This window comes from Oryctolagus cuniculus, chromosome 3 (genome assembly GCF_051225735.1).
Source record: "Oryctolagus cuniculus isolate XC-2025 breed Fujian yellow rabbit chromosome 3, ASM5122573v1, whole genome shotgun sequence".
NCBI classification, from domain to species: Eukaryota; Metazoa; Chordata; class Mammalia; order Lagomorpha; family Leporidae; genus Oryctolagus; species Oryctolagus cuniculus.
The window spans coordinates 120,100-134,896 of NC_142869.1; the positions used below are offsets into that span (position 1 = coordinate 120,100).

Genomic DNA, 14,797 nt, shown 5'->3' on the forward strand with positions numbered 1-14,797 from the left:
TGGGGAGTGAACCAATGGAGGGAAGACCTCTCTCTCTCTCTCTCTCTCTCTCTCTCTCTCTCTCTCTCTAACTCTGACTTTCAAATACATAAATAAATCTTTAAAAAAGAAAAAAAGAAAGACCTGCCTGCACTCAGCCTCCAGAGCTGCTCCCGGATTTGTACCAGTTTCTTCCCTGACCCCAACAGGCCGCCTCCTCAAGGTTTCCAGTGACCTTCAGAGCGGCCTCAGCCTACCTGAGTCCAGGCCCCCACACCCCCCTGCTCCACCCTGTGCCGCACCTTCCCAGCCCCTCTGTTGAGCGCCCCTTCCCTCCCAGCTGCTCAACCTTGATTGTTCTGTATGCAATACATCCTGCCACTGTGACACTGTCAGTGAGAAAAACACTTCTTTCCAGCTTGTGGGGAAATTTTTCACCAATGAAAGGCCCAGAGATTCACTAACAATCTCAAGGAGAAAATCTGTGAGTTCAGAGCCCCTGACTATTCAGGAAACAAATTGTTAATAAGGCCTTGGGCTGGCTCCCAGCCAGCCTGCACATTTGCTAGCCCACATTCTCACACACAAGGCCTGCCCATAGGGGGCACTGTTCTCAGAATGGCTTCTGCCCCTCCCAGCTTGTCCTGAACACGGGAATACTGTCCAGGCAGTTTTGTTTCCTTGGCAGAGATCTGACTGCTGTCCTGAATCTGGATTGGGAAGGCGGGGCTTCTGCTTGCGTCCTGGAGAACGGGCTGCTGGGGTTTGGGACCACCACGTTGAGCTCTTGACACTTCCTTGAGGGCAGCAGTTCAGTGAGTGATGCAAGCGGCCAGTTCCGTGTGTGCCTGTGGAATACCATGGAGGATGCTTGCCTGTGTTGTTGCTGTCAGGCCTGGGGTTAGAATTCAGAGAACTTCAGTCAACATGTTGGCTACAAACACACTGATTGCATTTAGAACGCAGGGACAGTTACAGGACACTTAGCACACACTAGAAAGCTGATTTAAAAGACACTCAGAGGGGCTGGTGCTGTGGCGTAGCAGGTAAAGCCACCACCTGCAGTGCTGGCATCCCATATGGGTGCCAGTTCGAGTCCCAGCTGCTCCACTTCCAATCCAGCTCTCTGCTATGGCCTGGGAAAGCAGTGGAAGATGGCCCAAGTCCTTGGGCCCTGCACCCACGTGGGAGACCCGGAGGGAGCTCCTGGCTCCTGGCTTCAGATCGGCCTAGCTCTGGCCGTTGAGACCATCTGGGGAGTGAACCAGCGAATCAAAGACCTCTCTCTCTCTCTCTCTCTCTGCCTCTGCCTCTCTGTAACGCTGCCTTTCAAACAAATATATAGATCTCAAAAATAAAAAAAAATAAAAAAAAACGACACCAGGAGCCAGAGTAAAGTTGCTGTCTTTTCACACAATTAAGTCAGTGCTCATTGGATGCAGACTGTGACAAGTTAAAGGGGCATAACTACAAAATAGCTCAAGGGCATACTTTAAAAAATTATTTAAAGCAAAGTAAGGAAAAAAGAGAAATAAGTATCTAAAATAATGTAAATCAAATAACAAAATATCACATTTAAATCCAACCATATTGGCCAGCGCCATGGCTCACTTGGCTAATCCTCCACCTGCTGCACCGGCACCCCAGGTTCTAGTCCCGGTTGGGGCTCCAGGTACTAGTCCCGGTTGGGGTGCCAGATTCTGTCCCAGTTGCTCCTCTTCCAGTCCAGCTCTCTGCTGTGGCCCAGGAGGGCAGTGGAGGATGGCCCAAGTGCTTGGGTCCCTGCACCCACATGGGACACCAGGAGGAAGCATCTGGCTCCTGGCTTCGGATCGGCGCAGTGCCAGCCGTAGCGGCCATTAGGGGAGTGAACCAACAGAAGGAAGACCTCTCTCTCTGTCTCTCTCTCTCTGTCTCTCTCATTGTCTAACTCTGCCTGCCCCTCCCCCCAAAAAACCATATCAATAATTCCATTAAATACAAATGAATTAATTTTCCAGTCAAAAGATGGTGGTTATCAGAGTGGATACAAAAGCAAGATCCAACTATAGGATATATAAAAAAGATACACATCACAACTATGTTAAAAGTAAAAGAATAGAAAACATGTACCGGGGCCGGCGCTGTGGCACAGTGGGTTAACGTCCTGGCCTGGGGTGCCGGCATCCAGATGGTCGCCAGTTCTAGTCCCGGCTGCTCCTCTTCTGTTCCAGCTCTCTGCTATGGCCTGGGAAAGCAGTAGAAGATGGCCTAAGTCCTTGGGCTCCTGCATCCACATGGAATACCCGGAAGAAGCTCCTGGCTCCTGGCTTCGGATCAGCATAGCTCCAGCCATCGCTGCCAACTGTGGAGTGAACCAGCAGATGGAAGACCTCTCTCTCTCTCTCTCTCTCTCTCTCTCTGTGAAACTCTGACTTTCGAATAAATAAATAAAATCTTTAAAAAAGAAAACATCTACCATGCAAATAGAAACCATAAGAGATCTAGATACTATGTTAATGTTAGATAAAATATACTTTACAACAAGTAGGCCACTGTTCCCAATGCCGGCACCTCATATTGGAGCACCAGTTCCAGTCCCAGCTGTTCTGCTTCCAGTTCAGCCCCCTGCTAATGTGCTTGGGAAAGCTGTGGAAGATGGTTCAAGAACTTGGACCCCTGCACCCATGTGGGAGACCCAGATGGAGTTCCTGGCTCCTAGCTTCAGTCTAGTGAAGCCCCAGCTACTGCAGCCATTTGGGGAGTGAATTAGCAGATAGAAGTTCTCTCTCTCTCTCTGCTTTTCAAATAAATAAAATAAATCTTAAAAAAAAAAAAAACAAGAAATATTACGGTGAATATAAGGATATTTCATGCGAAAAATGACAAAATGCATCACAGCTATCCAATAAAGTATAAGTACCTAACGACAGAGTTACAAAGAATATGGAGCAAAACTAACAGAACTGAAAGGATAAAGAGGAGCTGGGGGTGGATGCTGTGGCACAGTGGGTTGAGTTGCCCCTGGGGATGTGCCAGGGACCTGTCCTGCTCTGCTCCTGGGAAGGCTTGACTCAAGGACTCGGGCTCCCGCTTCCCACACGGAGACCCAGGTGGAGTTCCTGGCTCCTGGTTTCAGTGTAGCCCAGCCTGGAAGTTGTACACATGGGAGGAGTGAACCAGCAAAGAGAAGCTTGCTCTCTCTGCCTATCAAGTAAATACAGATACATAAAGTGTAACTGGATATTTTAATACTTCTTTATCTGTGATTCATGGAATAACTAGAGAAACACAATATGGACATGAAAGACATGAGCAACGCTATCAGCCAAGCTGACACAGCTGAGGTGGCCAGGACACTTCACGCAGCCACAAGGAAGCACATTTGATGCAAGGACTCAAAAAACATCTTGTAGAGGACATATCTTTTTCATAAAATAAATCTTGAAAACATAAAGAAAATCATACAAAATATGTCCTCATAACCATGCTAAATTAACTTAGAAATTGGCTGAGGAAAGAAATGTGGTAAATACTTACATATTTTTAAATACATATTTTTAAATAATCCACAAGTCAAAAAAGAAAATTGGAAAATATCTTGAACTTGATGAAAATGAAACACAAAGTATCAAAATATCTGGACCATAGTTAAAACAGCGTTTAGGGGTATATTTATAGTTTTAATTATAAAGAAAAAAGACCCATAATTTCAGTGAATTATATGCCATCAGAAGAAGCTAATAAAAGAAAAGGAAATCAAACCCAAAGTAACAGCAAGAAAAAAACACTAAAGATTAAAGAGGATACAAAAAAATAGAGAAAATGTAATATAATCAACATTTTGTTCTTTGCAAAGACCAAAAAATTTGGTAAACCTTTAGCTAAGCTGACCCAGTAAGAAAAAAGCTACAATCTACCAATGCAGACCTCAGATAAATGTGTAGATGATACAGAGTTAGATATAGATTACAAATTGATTGAGCAACTTTGTTACAGAAGATTGGACAAGCTAGATAAAATGGATAAATTCCTAGAAAGACTCAAATGATAAGAATGAATCAAAGGGCTGGTGCTGTGGCACAGTAGGTTAATCCTCTGCCTGAAGCGCTGGCATCCCACATGGGCACCAGTTTGAATCCCAGCTGCTTCTCTTCCTATCCAGCTCTCTGCTATGGCCTGGGAAAGCAGTGGAAGATGGTCCAAGTCCTTGGGCCCCCACACCGGTGTGGGAGACCCAGAAAAGCTCCTGGATCCTGGCTTTGGATGAGCCCCAGCTCCGGCCGTTGCAACCATTTGGAGAGTGAACCAGTAGATGGAAGACTTTTCTCTGTCTCTCCTTCTCTCTGTCTCTACCTCTCAAATAAATAAAATATTTTTTAAAAAGTGAATTGAAAATAAGTAGACAATTTGAATTGACCTATATCTTATACGGCAATTAATCTGGAATGTAAACATTCCCACAAAGTAAAACAAGACCAGCTGACACTGTTGGTGAACTCCATCACCCACCGGCACAAGACAGCAGTGTGGCCAGCACCACAAAACCCCTTTGAGACAGCAGAGAACGTGGAGACACTGAGATCTGCCCTATGATGCCAGCATCACTCTGGTATCAAAGCCAGACAAAGGTGTCACAGCAAATAAAATTGCAGACCAATTCTTCAACAAATGTGTACTGACACAAAAATACTTAGGAGGTGGAAGCTAGCATTATCTAAAATGACCAAGTAGAATTTATCCTAAGAATTCTAGTTGGTTTAATATCAGAAAAAAAACACAATACTGATAGAAAAAATGATGAGAACAATAGCACTATCTCAATTGATGAAGTTAAACTATTGACAAATCCAATTTTCATTCATCATAAAAATTATTAACATATTGATTAGAAAGAGGCTTTCCCCACATGATAAAAGATATCTTTGAGGGGCCGGCACTGTGCAGCCACTGTCTGCAGTGTCAGCCTCCAATATGTTCACTGGTTCGAGTCCCGGCTGCTCTGCTTCCAATCCCGCTCCCTGCTAATGCACCTGGGAAAGCAGCAGAGGATGGCCCAAGCACTTGGGCCCCTGCACCCACATGGGAGACCCAGAAGAAGCTCCTGGCTCTTGGCTTCAGCCTGGCACAGCCCCACCCATTGCAGCCATTTGGGGAGGGAACCAGCAGATGGAAGACCTCCCTCTCCTCTCTCTGTAACTCTGCCTCTCAAATAACTAAATAAATCACTTTAAACAATCTTTGAAAATCCTACAGTTGGCACAATGCTCCGCAGTGAAAGGCACTTCTGACTCCAAACCTTAGGAACAAGACAGATGCGGCTGCTTCAGTTGCTCCTGTTCAGCTGTTCTGAACGTGCGTCAGTGTGATGAGGCCAGGAGGAGGCAGAGACTACCAGGAGGAAGATTATGGGGTCGGCACTGTGGTGTAATGGGTTAAGCTGCTGCCCGTGACACCAGCATCTCATGTGGATGCCGGTTCAAGTTCCATATATATATATATGGTCACAAGACTAGAAATAAACAGAAAATACTGTTAGACCTAAAGGGAGAGATAGACTCCAATACAATCACCATGGGTGACTTCAACACCCCACTCTCATCAATGGACAGGTCACCCAGATAGGAAAAACTGAAAAGACACATCGGAGTTCAAACATGCTGCATATGCAGCCATTTCACCAGCAGCCAAAGCACACACATTCTTCTCGTCAGCACGTGGGAGTTTTCTAGGATAGACCACATATCGGGCCACAAATCAAGTGTCAGCAAATTCAAAAAGATTTAAATCACACCATGTATCTTCTCAGACCTTCCACAAAGGAATAAAAGTAGAAACCAACACAAGAAGAACAGTATAAAACTTGGAATTAAATACTTGGAAATTAAACAACATGCTATTGAGAAATCAAGTGAAAAAATTAAAAAGGGAATCAAAACTTTCTTGAAATACATAAAAATGAAAACATAACATACCAAAGCCTGTGGGACACAGCAACAGCAGTATTAAGAGGGAAGTTTACAGCATTCAGTGTTTACATTAAAAAAAGAGTGTCGGGCGGCGCCGGCCTGGCCTGGCCTGGCCTGGCCTGGCCTGGCCTGGCTGAGGGGAGGCAGCAGGCGGGCGCGATGGCGGAGGCCGGGCTGCAGGCGCCGCCGCCCCCGGGCACCCCAAGCCAGCATGAGAAGAGCCTGGGGCTTCTTACCACCAAGTTCGTGTCACTTCTGCAGGAGGCCAAGGACGGCATGCTTGACCTCAAGCTGGCAGCTGACACCCTAGCTGTGCACCAGAAGTGGTGGGTTTATGACATTACCAACGTGTTGGGAGGTATTGGGCTGACTGAGAAGAAATCCAAGAACAGCATCCAGTGGGAGGGCGTGGGGCCTGGCTGCAACACCCGGGAGGTTGCCAACAAGCTGATCGAGCTCAAGGCAGAGAGCGAGGAGCTGCAGCAGCGGGAGCAGGAGCTGGACCAGCACAAGGTGTGGGTGCAGCAGAGCATCCAGAACGTCACGGAGGACGTGCAGAACAGCTGCTTGAGGCCGGCGCCGCGGCTCAATAGGCTAATCCTCCGCCTAGCGGCGCCGGCACACCAGGTTCTAGTCCCGGTCGGGGCGCCGGATTCTGTCCCGGTTGCCCCTCTTCCAGGCCAGCCCTCTGCTGTGGCCAGGGAGTGCAGTGGAGGATGGCCCAGGTGCTTGGGCCCTGCACCCCATGGGAGACCAGGAAAAGCACCTGGCTCCTGGCTCCTGCCATCGGATCAGCGCGGTGCGCCGGCCGCAGCGCGCCGGCCGCGGCAGCCATTGGAGGGTGAACCAACGGCAAAGGAAGACCTTTCTCTCTGTCTCTCTCTCTCACTGTCCACTCTGCCTGTCAAAAAATAAAAAAAAAAAAAAAAAAAAAAAAAAGAACAGCTGCTTGGCCTACGTGACTCATGAGGACATCGGCAGATGCTTTGCTGGAGACACCCTCCTGGCCATCCGAGCCCCGTCGGGCACCAGCCTGGAGGTGCCCATCCCAGAGGGTCTCAATGGGCAGAAGAAGTACCAGATTCACTTGAAGAGTGTGAGTGGCCCCGTCGAGGTACTGCTAGTGAATAAGGAGGCGTGGAGCTCCCCACCCGGGGCTGTGCCCGTGCCACCACCTGAAGATCTGCTCCAGAGTCCACCTGCTCTTTCTACCCCTCCGCCTCTGCCCAAGCCTGCCCCAGCCCAGCCCCAGGAAGCCTCACGGCCAAGCAGTCCCCAGCTGACCACCCCTGTCCCTGTCTCGGGCAGCACCGACATTCAGGGGGTGGCCGACGTAGCAGCTGAGATCACAGTGAGTGGTGGCCCTGGAACTGAGAGCAAGGACAGTGGTGAGCTCAGCTCCCTCCCCCTGGGCCCGACGATGCTGGACACCCGGCCACTACAGTCTTCTGCCCTGCTGGACAGCAGCAGCAGCAGCAGCACCAGCAGTTCGTCCGCACTCAACCCTTCTACCTCCTTTGAGCCTATCAAGGCAGACCCCACAGGCGTTCTGGAACTCCCTAAAGAGCTGTCAGAGATCTTCGATCCCACACGAGAGTGCATGAGCTCAGAGCTGCTGGAGGAGTTGATGTCCTCAGAAGTGTTTGCCCCTCTCCTCCGTCTTTCTCCGCCCCCTGGAGACCACGATTACATCTACCACCTGGACGAGAGTGAAGGTGTCTGTGACCTCTTTGATGTGCCTGTTCTCAACCTCTGACTGACAAGGGACATGCTGTGTGTGGCTGGGACCCAGACTCTCTGACCTGGGGACCCCTCCCCCCACCCCTGCATAGCTTGAGAGCCACAGACGCCTGGCTTCCCAGCCCGCCCTCACTGCGGTTTTGGCCACAACTCCCACTCCTGTATTGGCACTTGTACTGTGCTACAGAGCGGGAGAAAGGGGCTCTGCCCCCTCCACCGTGGAGCCAAAGTGTTCACCTGTCCTTTCGCGGAGCCTTCCCGAGCCCAGGCTCCGCTGCCACCCAGTGGCACAGGCCTGCCTCCCCCTCCCCCAGGGCACCTTGTCCAGCCCCCCCCCCAGGAGGGAAGCAGGGGTGGAACTGGATACCAGCACCACTCCCAGCTTCCTCTGCTGCTTCCTGCCCTGACCCCCCAGCTCCTCATGGACCTCTTACGTGCCCCCTTCCTGCTGGGCCCCAAGCCCTGAGAACCTGCAGGTGAGGGTGGGGGGTGCTAACGAGAAGGAACAGAGGTCTCTTGCTAGGAGTCTGAGTGGGTAGGTCCCTGAGGATTGGCCCAACCTCCTGCTGTCCCATAGCCTCCCCTTCACTTCCATTTATTCGTTTGCCCTCATTTAGAGCCATTTGCAGAGATTTAGAAATATTTACAGTGACGAATGGATTCCTATATAAAGATTATTTTTATACTTTTTGCAGCAAAAGGAAATTGTAATATTTGTACAGTGTCCAAGTGAATAAAGACCATGCCACCAGCTCTCTGCTGTGGCCAGGGAGTGCAGTGGAGGGTGGCCCAAGTGCTTGGGCCCTGCACCCCATGGAAGACCAGGAGAAGCACCTGGCTCCTGCCATCGGATCAGCACGGTGCGCCGGCCGCAGCACGCCGGCCACGGCAGCCATTGGAGGGTGAACCAACAGCAAAGGAAGACCTTTCTCTCTGTCTCTCTCTCTCTCACTGTCCACTCTGCCTGTCAAAAAAATTTTTTAAAAAATTTTTAAAAAAAGAAAGAAAGAAATGAGATTGAAGCAGTAATCAAAATCTTCCATCAAGGAAAGGTCTGGGACCTGGCGGCTTTACTACTAAACTCTACAAAACATTCAAAGAGGAAGTAACTCCAACACTCTTCAAACTATTCCAAAGCATTGAACAGTATGGAACTCTGCCTTACAGTTTTCATGAGGTCATAATTACTTTGACACCAAAACCAAAGATATGACACAAAAAGAAAACCACATACCTAGATCCTAAATGAACATAGATGCAAAGATTCTCAACAAAAACTAGCAAACTGAATTCAAAACCACATAAAAAAGATGACACATCACAACCAAGCGGGAATCATCCCAGAAATGCAAGGGTCGTCCAACATTCGCAAATCAACAAATATCACAAATCATATCAATAGAATGAAGAACAAAAACTACGTGGTCATCTCAATAGATGCACAGAAAGCATTTGATAAAATTCAACTCACCTTCATGATGAAAACCCTCCACAAATTAGGTATAGAAGGAACACTCCTCAAAAGTATGAAGGCTGCCCATGACAAACCACCAGCCAGCGTCACACTGTAAGGGGAAGAGCTGAAAGCAGGTGGAGACCAGCATGTCCAGGTTCAGCACTCCTGTTCAGTACAGCACCGGAAGCTTTAGCAAGAGCAATTAGAGGAAAAGGGAACAAAGAGCAGCAAAAATGTAAAAGAAGAAGTCGAATTACCCATGTTTGCAGATGACACAATGCTGTACGTGGAGAAACCTAAACACTCCACCAAAAAGGTGCAGAATTGACAGACCAACTCAGTAAAGTGGAGGTTACAGAATAAATAAATATACAAAAAACAGTAGCTTTTTAGTAAGCTAATGATGAACTCACAGAAAGAGAAATTAATAAAGAAATCCTATTCACAACAGCCACAAACATAATAAAAAATTAGGAATAAATTTAACCAAAGAAGTGAAAGAAATCTACAATGAAAATTATCAAACATTGATGAAAGAAATAATCAAGGACACACAAAGAAATGGAAAGATATTCCTTGCTTATGGATTGGAAGAATCAATATCACTAAAATGCGAATCAAAATCACAATGAGAAATCACCTCACCCCTGCCAAACTGACCAAAATGTAAAACACAGAGTAACAAATGCTGGCCAGGATGTGGAGAAAGGGGACACTCACATGCTGCCGGTGGGAATGCAAACTAGTGCAGCCACTGTGGAAAACACTGTGGAGATTTCTTAAAAACTAGAAATAGTTCTTAGTTTTTTGCCATATGACCCCACAATCCCACTGCTGGGTGTTTACTCAGAGACTTGGTTGCAATGCATCAGAGAGATACCATACCTCCATGTTTACAGCAGCACTGTTCACACAGCCAAGATTTGGGACCACGCAAGTGTCCATCATCAGTGGATGGACACGGGAAATGTGGTATGTATACACAATAGAATATTATTCAGATATGAAAAAGAATGGAATCTCACCATTTGCAGGAAAATGGACACAACTAGAGGACACCACGTTCAGTGGAATAAGCCAGACCCAGAGAGACAAACACTGCATGTTCTCCCTCACAGGTGGGAGCTGATATTTAAAAATCCAACAAAAAAGAAATGACTGTATCAGTACTGCTGTAAAAATAGTTTTGTAAATCCTTTTTTATACCCTTGTCAAACCAATGGTTAAGAATGTTATACTAGTGTAGTTTTAATGATCTGCGATTACTTTAAAATTCACTGAATATGTGTGAAATGGTCATTTTTCCATTTAATTATTGTTTATAGCTGTTATCTATATTCCTCTAAACTGGGGACTTTTTGCTTTTTACCTGTTATACTTCTTATGCTGAGAAGTATTAAGCCTTTCTACTATAATGTAATTTTAAAATATGTTATCTCAAAAACTCAATAGAAAGGAAGAAGGAGCCGGTGCTGTGGATCACCAGGCTAATCCTCCGCCTGCAGTGCCGGCACCCCAAGTTCTAGTCCCAGTTGGGGAGCCGGATTCTGTCCCGGTTGCTCCTCTTCAAGTCCAGCTCTCTGCTGTGGCCTGGGAGTGCAGTGGAGGATGGCCCATGTGCTTGGGCCCTGCACCCGCATGGGAGACCAGAAGGAAGCACCTGGCTCTTGGCTTCGGGTCAGTGCAATGCACCAGCAGTAGCGGCCATTTGTTGGGTGAACCAACGGAAAAGGAAGACCTTTCTCTCTATCTCTCTCACTGTCCAACTCTGCCTGTCAAAAAAAAAAAAAAAAGGAAGAAGGAAAGAGGATAGGAGGGGGAGGAGGGGACTGGGAATATAATCATGTTCTTAGAATTGTATCTACAAATCACACTGAATATGCTAAAAGTTAATTAAAAATAAAATAATTTGAAAAAGTAAAAAAAAATCTCTCATCAGTGCCCTGAGGGTACATAGGGCCTGTATGGCAGCAGCCCATCACATCAACCATGATGGCATCAGCCCACGGCCATAGCCAGAGCTCGGCATGGTTCCATGTCATTGTATTGGATGAAACAGTTCATGCGCTGTGATCTTTATACCATGGAATACATCAATTATGATGCATGCATATTGCTTATATATGATTACACTGACATAATTTATAAACACATGACACGCATCAGGTGTCATTGTGTACTGATGGAGGAGTCATTTAGAACTTTTGTTGATTGATTTTTATTGAAAGGCAGAGAGACAGAGAAAGAAAGACAGAGAGAAATTTTCAATCCACTGGGTCATCCTCCAAATGCCTGCAACAGCCATGGCTGAGCCAGGCCAAAGCCAGGAGCTGAGAACTCCATCCTGGTCTCTACGTGGGTGTTGGGGACCCAAGTACTTGAGTCACCACCTGCTGCTGTCTCCCAGGGTTCACAGGTGGAAGATCTCTCCTCCTCCTCTTCCTCCTCCTCCTCCTCCTCCTCCTCTCTCTCTCTCTCTTTCTCTGTATCTCTCTCTCAGTCCCTCTGTCATTTAAATAAAATGAAAATAAATAAATTTAAAAATTTTAAATATTTAAAATTACCATAAATCTATGAACATGCGTTAGTATTTGGGCCAAAGAGGATGCACTGTGATCTGATAATGCCCTCTCTGCATCATCTGACCTTGGGCTACTTGGTTTGGGTTTTTTTTTTTTTCTTTTTTAAATTTTTTAAAATTTTTTCCTATTTTTTATTCTTTTTTGATAATTTTTTATAATATCATGTGTTTCATACACACAGATGTAGGGGCATAGTGATTCTTCCCTCCCTTCCTCCCACCGCGCTAACCACCATTACCTCCTTTACTTGTGCAATAATCTGCCCTGTTTATTTTATACTCATAACCCTAACTCTCCACTAAGTAAAGAATTCAACAAATAGTGAGAAAAAAACAAAAAGCACTGTTCCTTAACAGTACAGACAAGAGCTGTAAACAAATCTCAGAATGTCAACTCTGCTCACACACATTTCATTTTTGTTCTCTATTAGTTCCCACAGATCAGAGAGAATGTATGGGATTTGTCTTTATGGGAACTGGCTTATTTCACTGAGTATAATGGCTTACAATTGTAACTGTTTTATTGCAAAAGATGGGATCTCATTCTTCTTTTTGGCTGAGTAATATTCCAGTGTGTGTGCATATGTGTGTGTGTGTACACACATATACATCACATTTTATTCATCCAGTCTTCAGCTGATGGACAGCTGGGTTGATTCCATGTCTTTGGTGCTGTAAATGGAGCTGCAATAACGTGGGTAAAGATAGCTCTTCAGATGCTGATTTCATTTCCCTTGGGTAAATTCCCAGGAGTGGGATGGCTGGGTCTTGTGGCAGGACTATACTCAGTTTTCTGAGCAATCTCTACATGGTCTTTCACAGTGGCTGCACCAGTTTGCATTCCCACCAGCGGTGGATTAGGGCACCTTTTCCCCCACATCCTCGCCAGCATCTGTTGTTTGTTGATTTCTATATGAAGGCCATTCTAACCGGGGTGAGGTAAAACCTCAATGTGGTTTTGATTTGCATTTCCCTGATGGCTAGTGATCCTGAACATTTTTTCATATGTCTTTTAGCCATTTGGATTTCACCCTTTGAAAAATGTCTGTTTAAACGGGGCCATCAAAGAAGGAGGTACCTTTCTCTGAAGGGAGGAGAGAACTTCCACTTTGACTATGACCTTGTCTGAATAAGATCGAAGTCGGCGAACTCAAAAGGCTTCCATAGCCTTGGCAACTCATGACTAGAGCCTAGGGAGATTTCTGACACCATAAACAAGAGTGTGAAATTGTTAAGTCAACAACAGGAGTCACTGTGTACTTACTTCTCATGTGGGATCTGGCCTTAATGTGTTGTCCAATGTGAAGTAATGCTATACTAGTACTGAAACAGTATTTTACACTTTGTGTTTCTGTGTGGGTGCAAACTGATGAAATCTTTACTTAATATATACTAAATTGATCTTCTGTATATAAAGACAATTGAAAATGAATCTTGATGTGAATGGAATGGGAGAGGGAGCAGGAGATGGGAGAGGTGTGAGTGGGAGGGAAGTTATGGGGGGGAAACCCCTTGTAATCCATAATCTGTACTTTGGAAATTTATGTTTACTAAATAAAATATATATATATATATAGATATAAAGAAAAATGTCTGTTTAAGTCCTTTGCCCATCTCTTAACTGCGTTGTCTGTTTTGTTGTTGAGTTTCTTGAACTCTTTATAGATTCTGGATATTAATTCTTTATCAGTTGCATAGTTTGCAAATATTTTCTCCCATTCTGTCAGTTGCCTCTTCACTTTGCCTCCTTTCTACTTGCCTACTTTCTATTTCATTGCCATAGTAAATGATGTTTATTTTTTCTTTCAATCACAACCAAGACTGCATAGCCGTATATCTGCTGTCGCCTTTCACTATTGGTGTATAGAGTTTCTTCACATATTCTACATGCTAACATTTCAAAAATGTCTTTATTTTGGAGTTAGATTAGATTTCCAAAGGCAGGACAGAGAATTCCTGTGCTGGCTTCGATCAGGCCCCCCAGCGTTAACATCTCACCTGGCCCTGGAACACTTATCCAAACTAAGAGATGGACACTGGTGCGAGAGGTCTCCAAGCACAGACAGAACGCTCCTCCGCTCCAGGACCTGCCAGGGCCTGGACTGCCATCCCGTGTCTACTCCAGATTTGACATCTCCATGGTCTCTTCTTGTTTTCATGATCTCAACACCTGTGCAGAGCAGGGTCAGGTTTCCTGCAGTGGTCTTTCCATTTAGGGCACCTCAGGCTTTCTGCTGATTTCACTGGTGCAGATTCTGAGGAAGACGAGGTGCAGTGTCCCCAGCCAGGTCCGTGTTGAATTACTTTTTTGTGTCCTAAAATCTAGAGTCTCCTGTATTCAGCATAGAATTAGACACTGCTCTTTTTCATTCACTCAATCCATGTCTTTTTATTGAGTTCAGTCTATTTATCTTTAAGGTAATTATTGATAACTAAGGGCATACTAGTGCCATTCGTTAACTGCCTTTTGTATGCATTGTGGCTTTTAAAATCTTCCCTTTTCTCTCTGACTGCATTTATTTGATTGACTTATTTTTGGTAGCGATATGCTGTGATTCCCTTCTCATTTCCTTTTGTGTGTATTCTGTAGATTTTTCTTTAGAGGCACCATCGCAATTACATAAAGCACCTTAAATTGCAGTACTTTAAACATAACAATTTCACTTCAATTACATAAAATTCTATTACTTAAACCTTCATCCCTGATTTCAGTGATGTCACAAATGCACCTTAGCTGAGTCATGAGCACTGTGTCCCCTTAACACAGATTTCCAGTTACTATGACTTTCATTTAGATTCTATACACTGAAACTAGAGTAGGCCACTATGTGTGCATGTTCGGTCTTCAGCACACAGTCTCCTTTCCTGGGGTTCTAGGCCTCCCTCTGCACCTCACAGAACAGATCCACTGCTAACAGACCCCTTCCGCCTTTGCTTATCTGGGGAAGTCCCACTGTCTGGGCATCGTTGAAGGATTACTCCTGGGTACCGCACTCTGGGTTAAGTTTATTTTTCCCTTTCAGCACTTGGAATCCATGGCACCACCCATTCCCTTCTGACCTGCAAGCGTTCTGCTGCGAGATCTGTGATAAC

General features: G+C 45.6%; 2 protein-coding genes across 2 annotated transcripts in view; one reads left to right on the forward strand and one right to left on the reverse strand.

Moving 5' to 3' along the window:
* Positions 1–374: 374 nt before the first annotated feature.
* LOC149127234 (uncharacterized) overlaps positions 375–14,797 on the reverse strand; it is a 28,242-nt gene continuing 13,819 nt past the window's right edge. The window contains exons 2-3 of the mRNA XM_089328767.1: positions 2,092–2,206; positions 375–874 (exon numbers count right to left, since the gene is read on the reverse strand). Of these exons, the coding sequence (XP_089184893.1) occupies positions 792–874; positions 2,092–2,206 (198 nt within the window). The 3' untranslated portion in view covers positions 375–791. The remainder of the gene's footprint in view (positions 875–2,091; positions 2,207–14,797) is intronic.
* LOC100348051 (transcription factor E2F4) lies at positions 6,053–8,408 on the forward strand. Its single transcript, XM_051829404.3, has 2 exons — positions 6,053–6,499; positions 6,873–8,408. The coding sequence occupies exons 1-2, from the start codon at positions 6,087–6,089 to the stop codon at positions 7,681–7,683; spliced, it is 1,224 nt and encodes a 407-aa protein (XP_051685364.1). The 5' UTR covers positions 6,053–6,086; the 3' UTR covers positions 7,684–8,408.

What these genes read in the sequence shown, in the direction of transcription:
- LOC100348051 (XM_051829404.3), top strand. Translation starts at nt 6,087, where the DNA reads ATGGCGGAGGCCGGGCTGCAGGCGCCGCCGCCCCCGGGCACCCCAAGC. An exon ending in GTGCAGAACAGCTGCTTGAG is followed by an intron (nt 6,500 to 6,872) that starts GCCGGCGCCGCG and finishes AAAAAAGAACAG; the next exon opens with CTGCTTGGCCTACGTGACTC.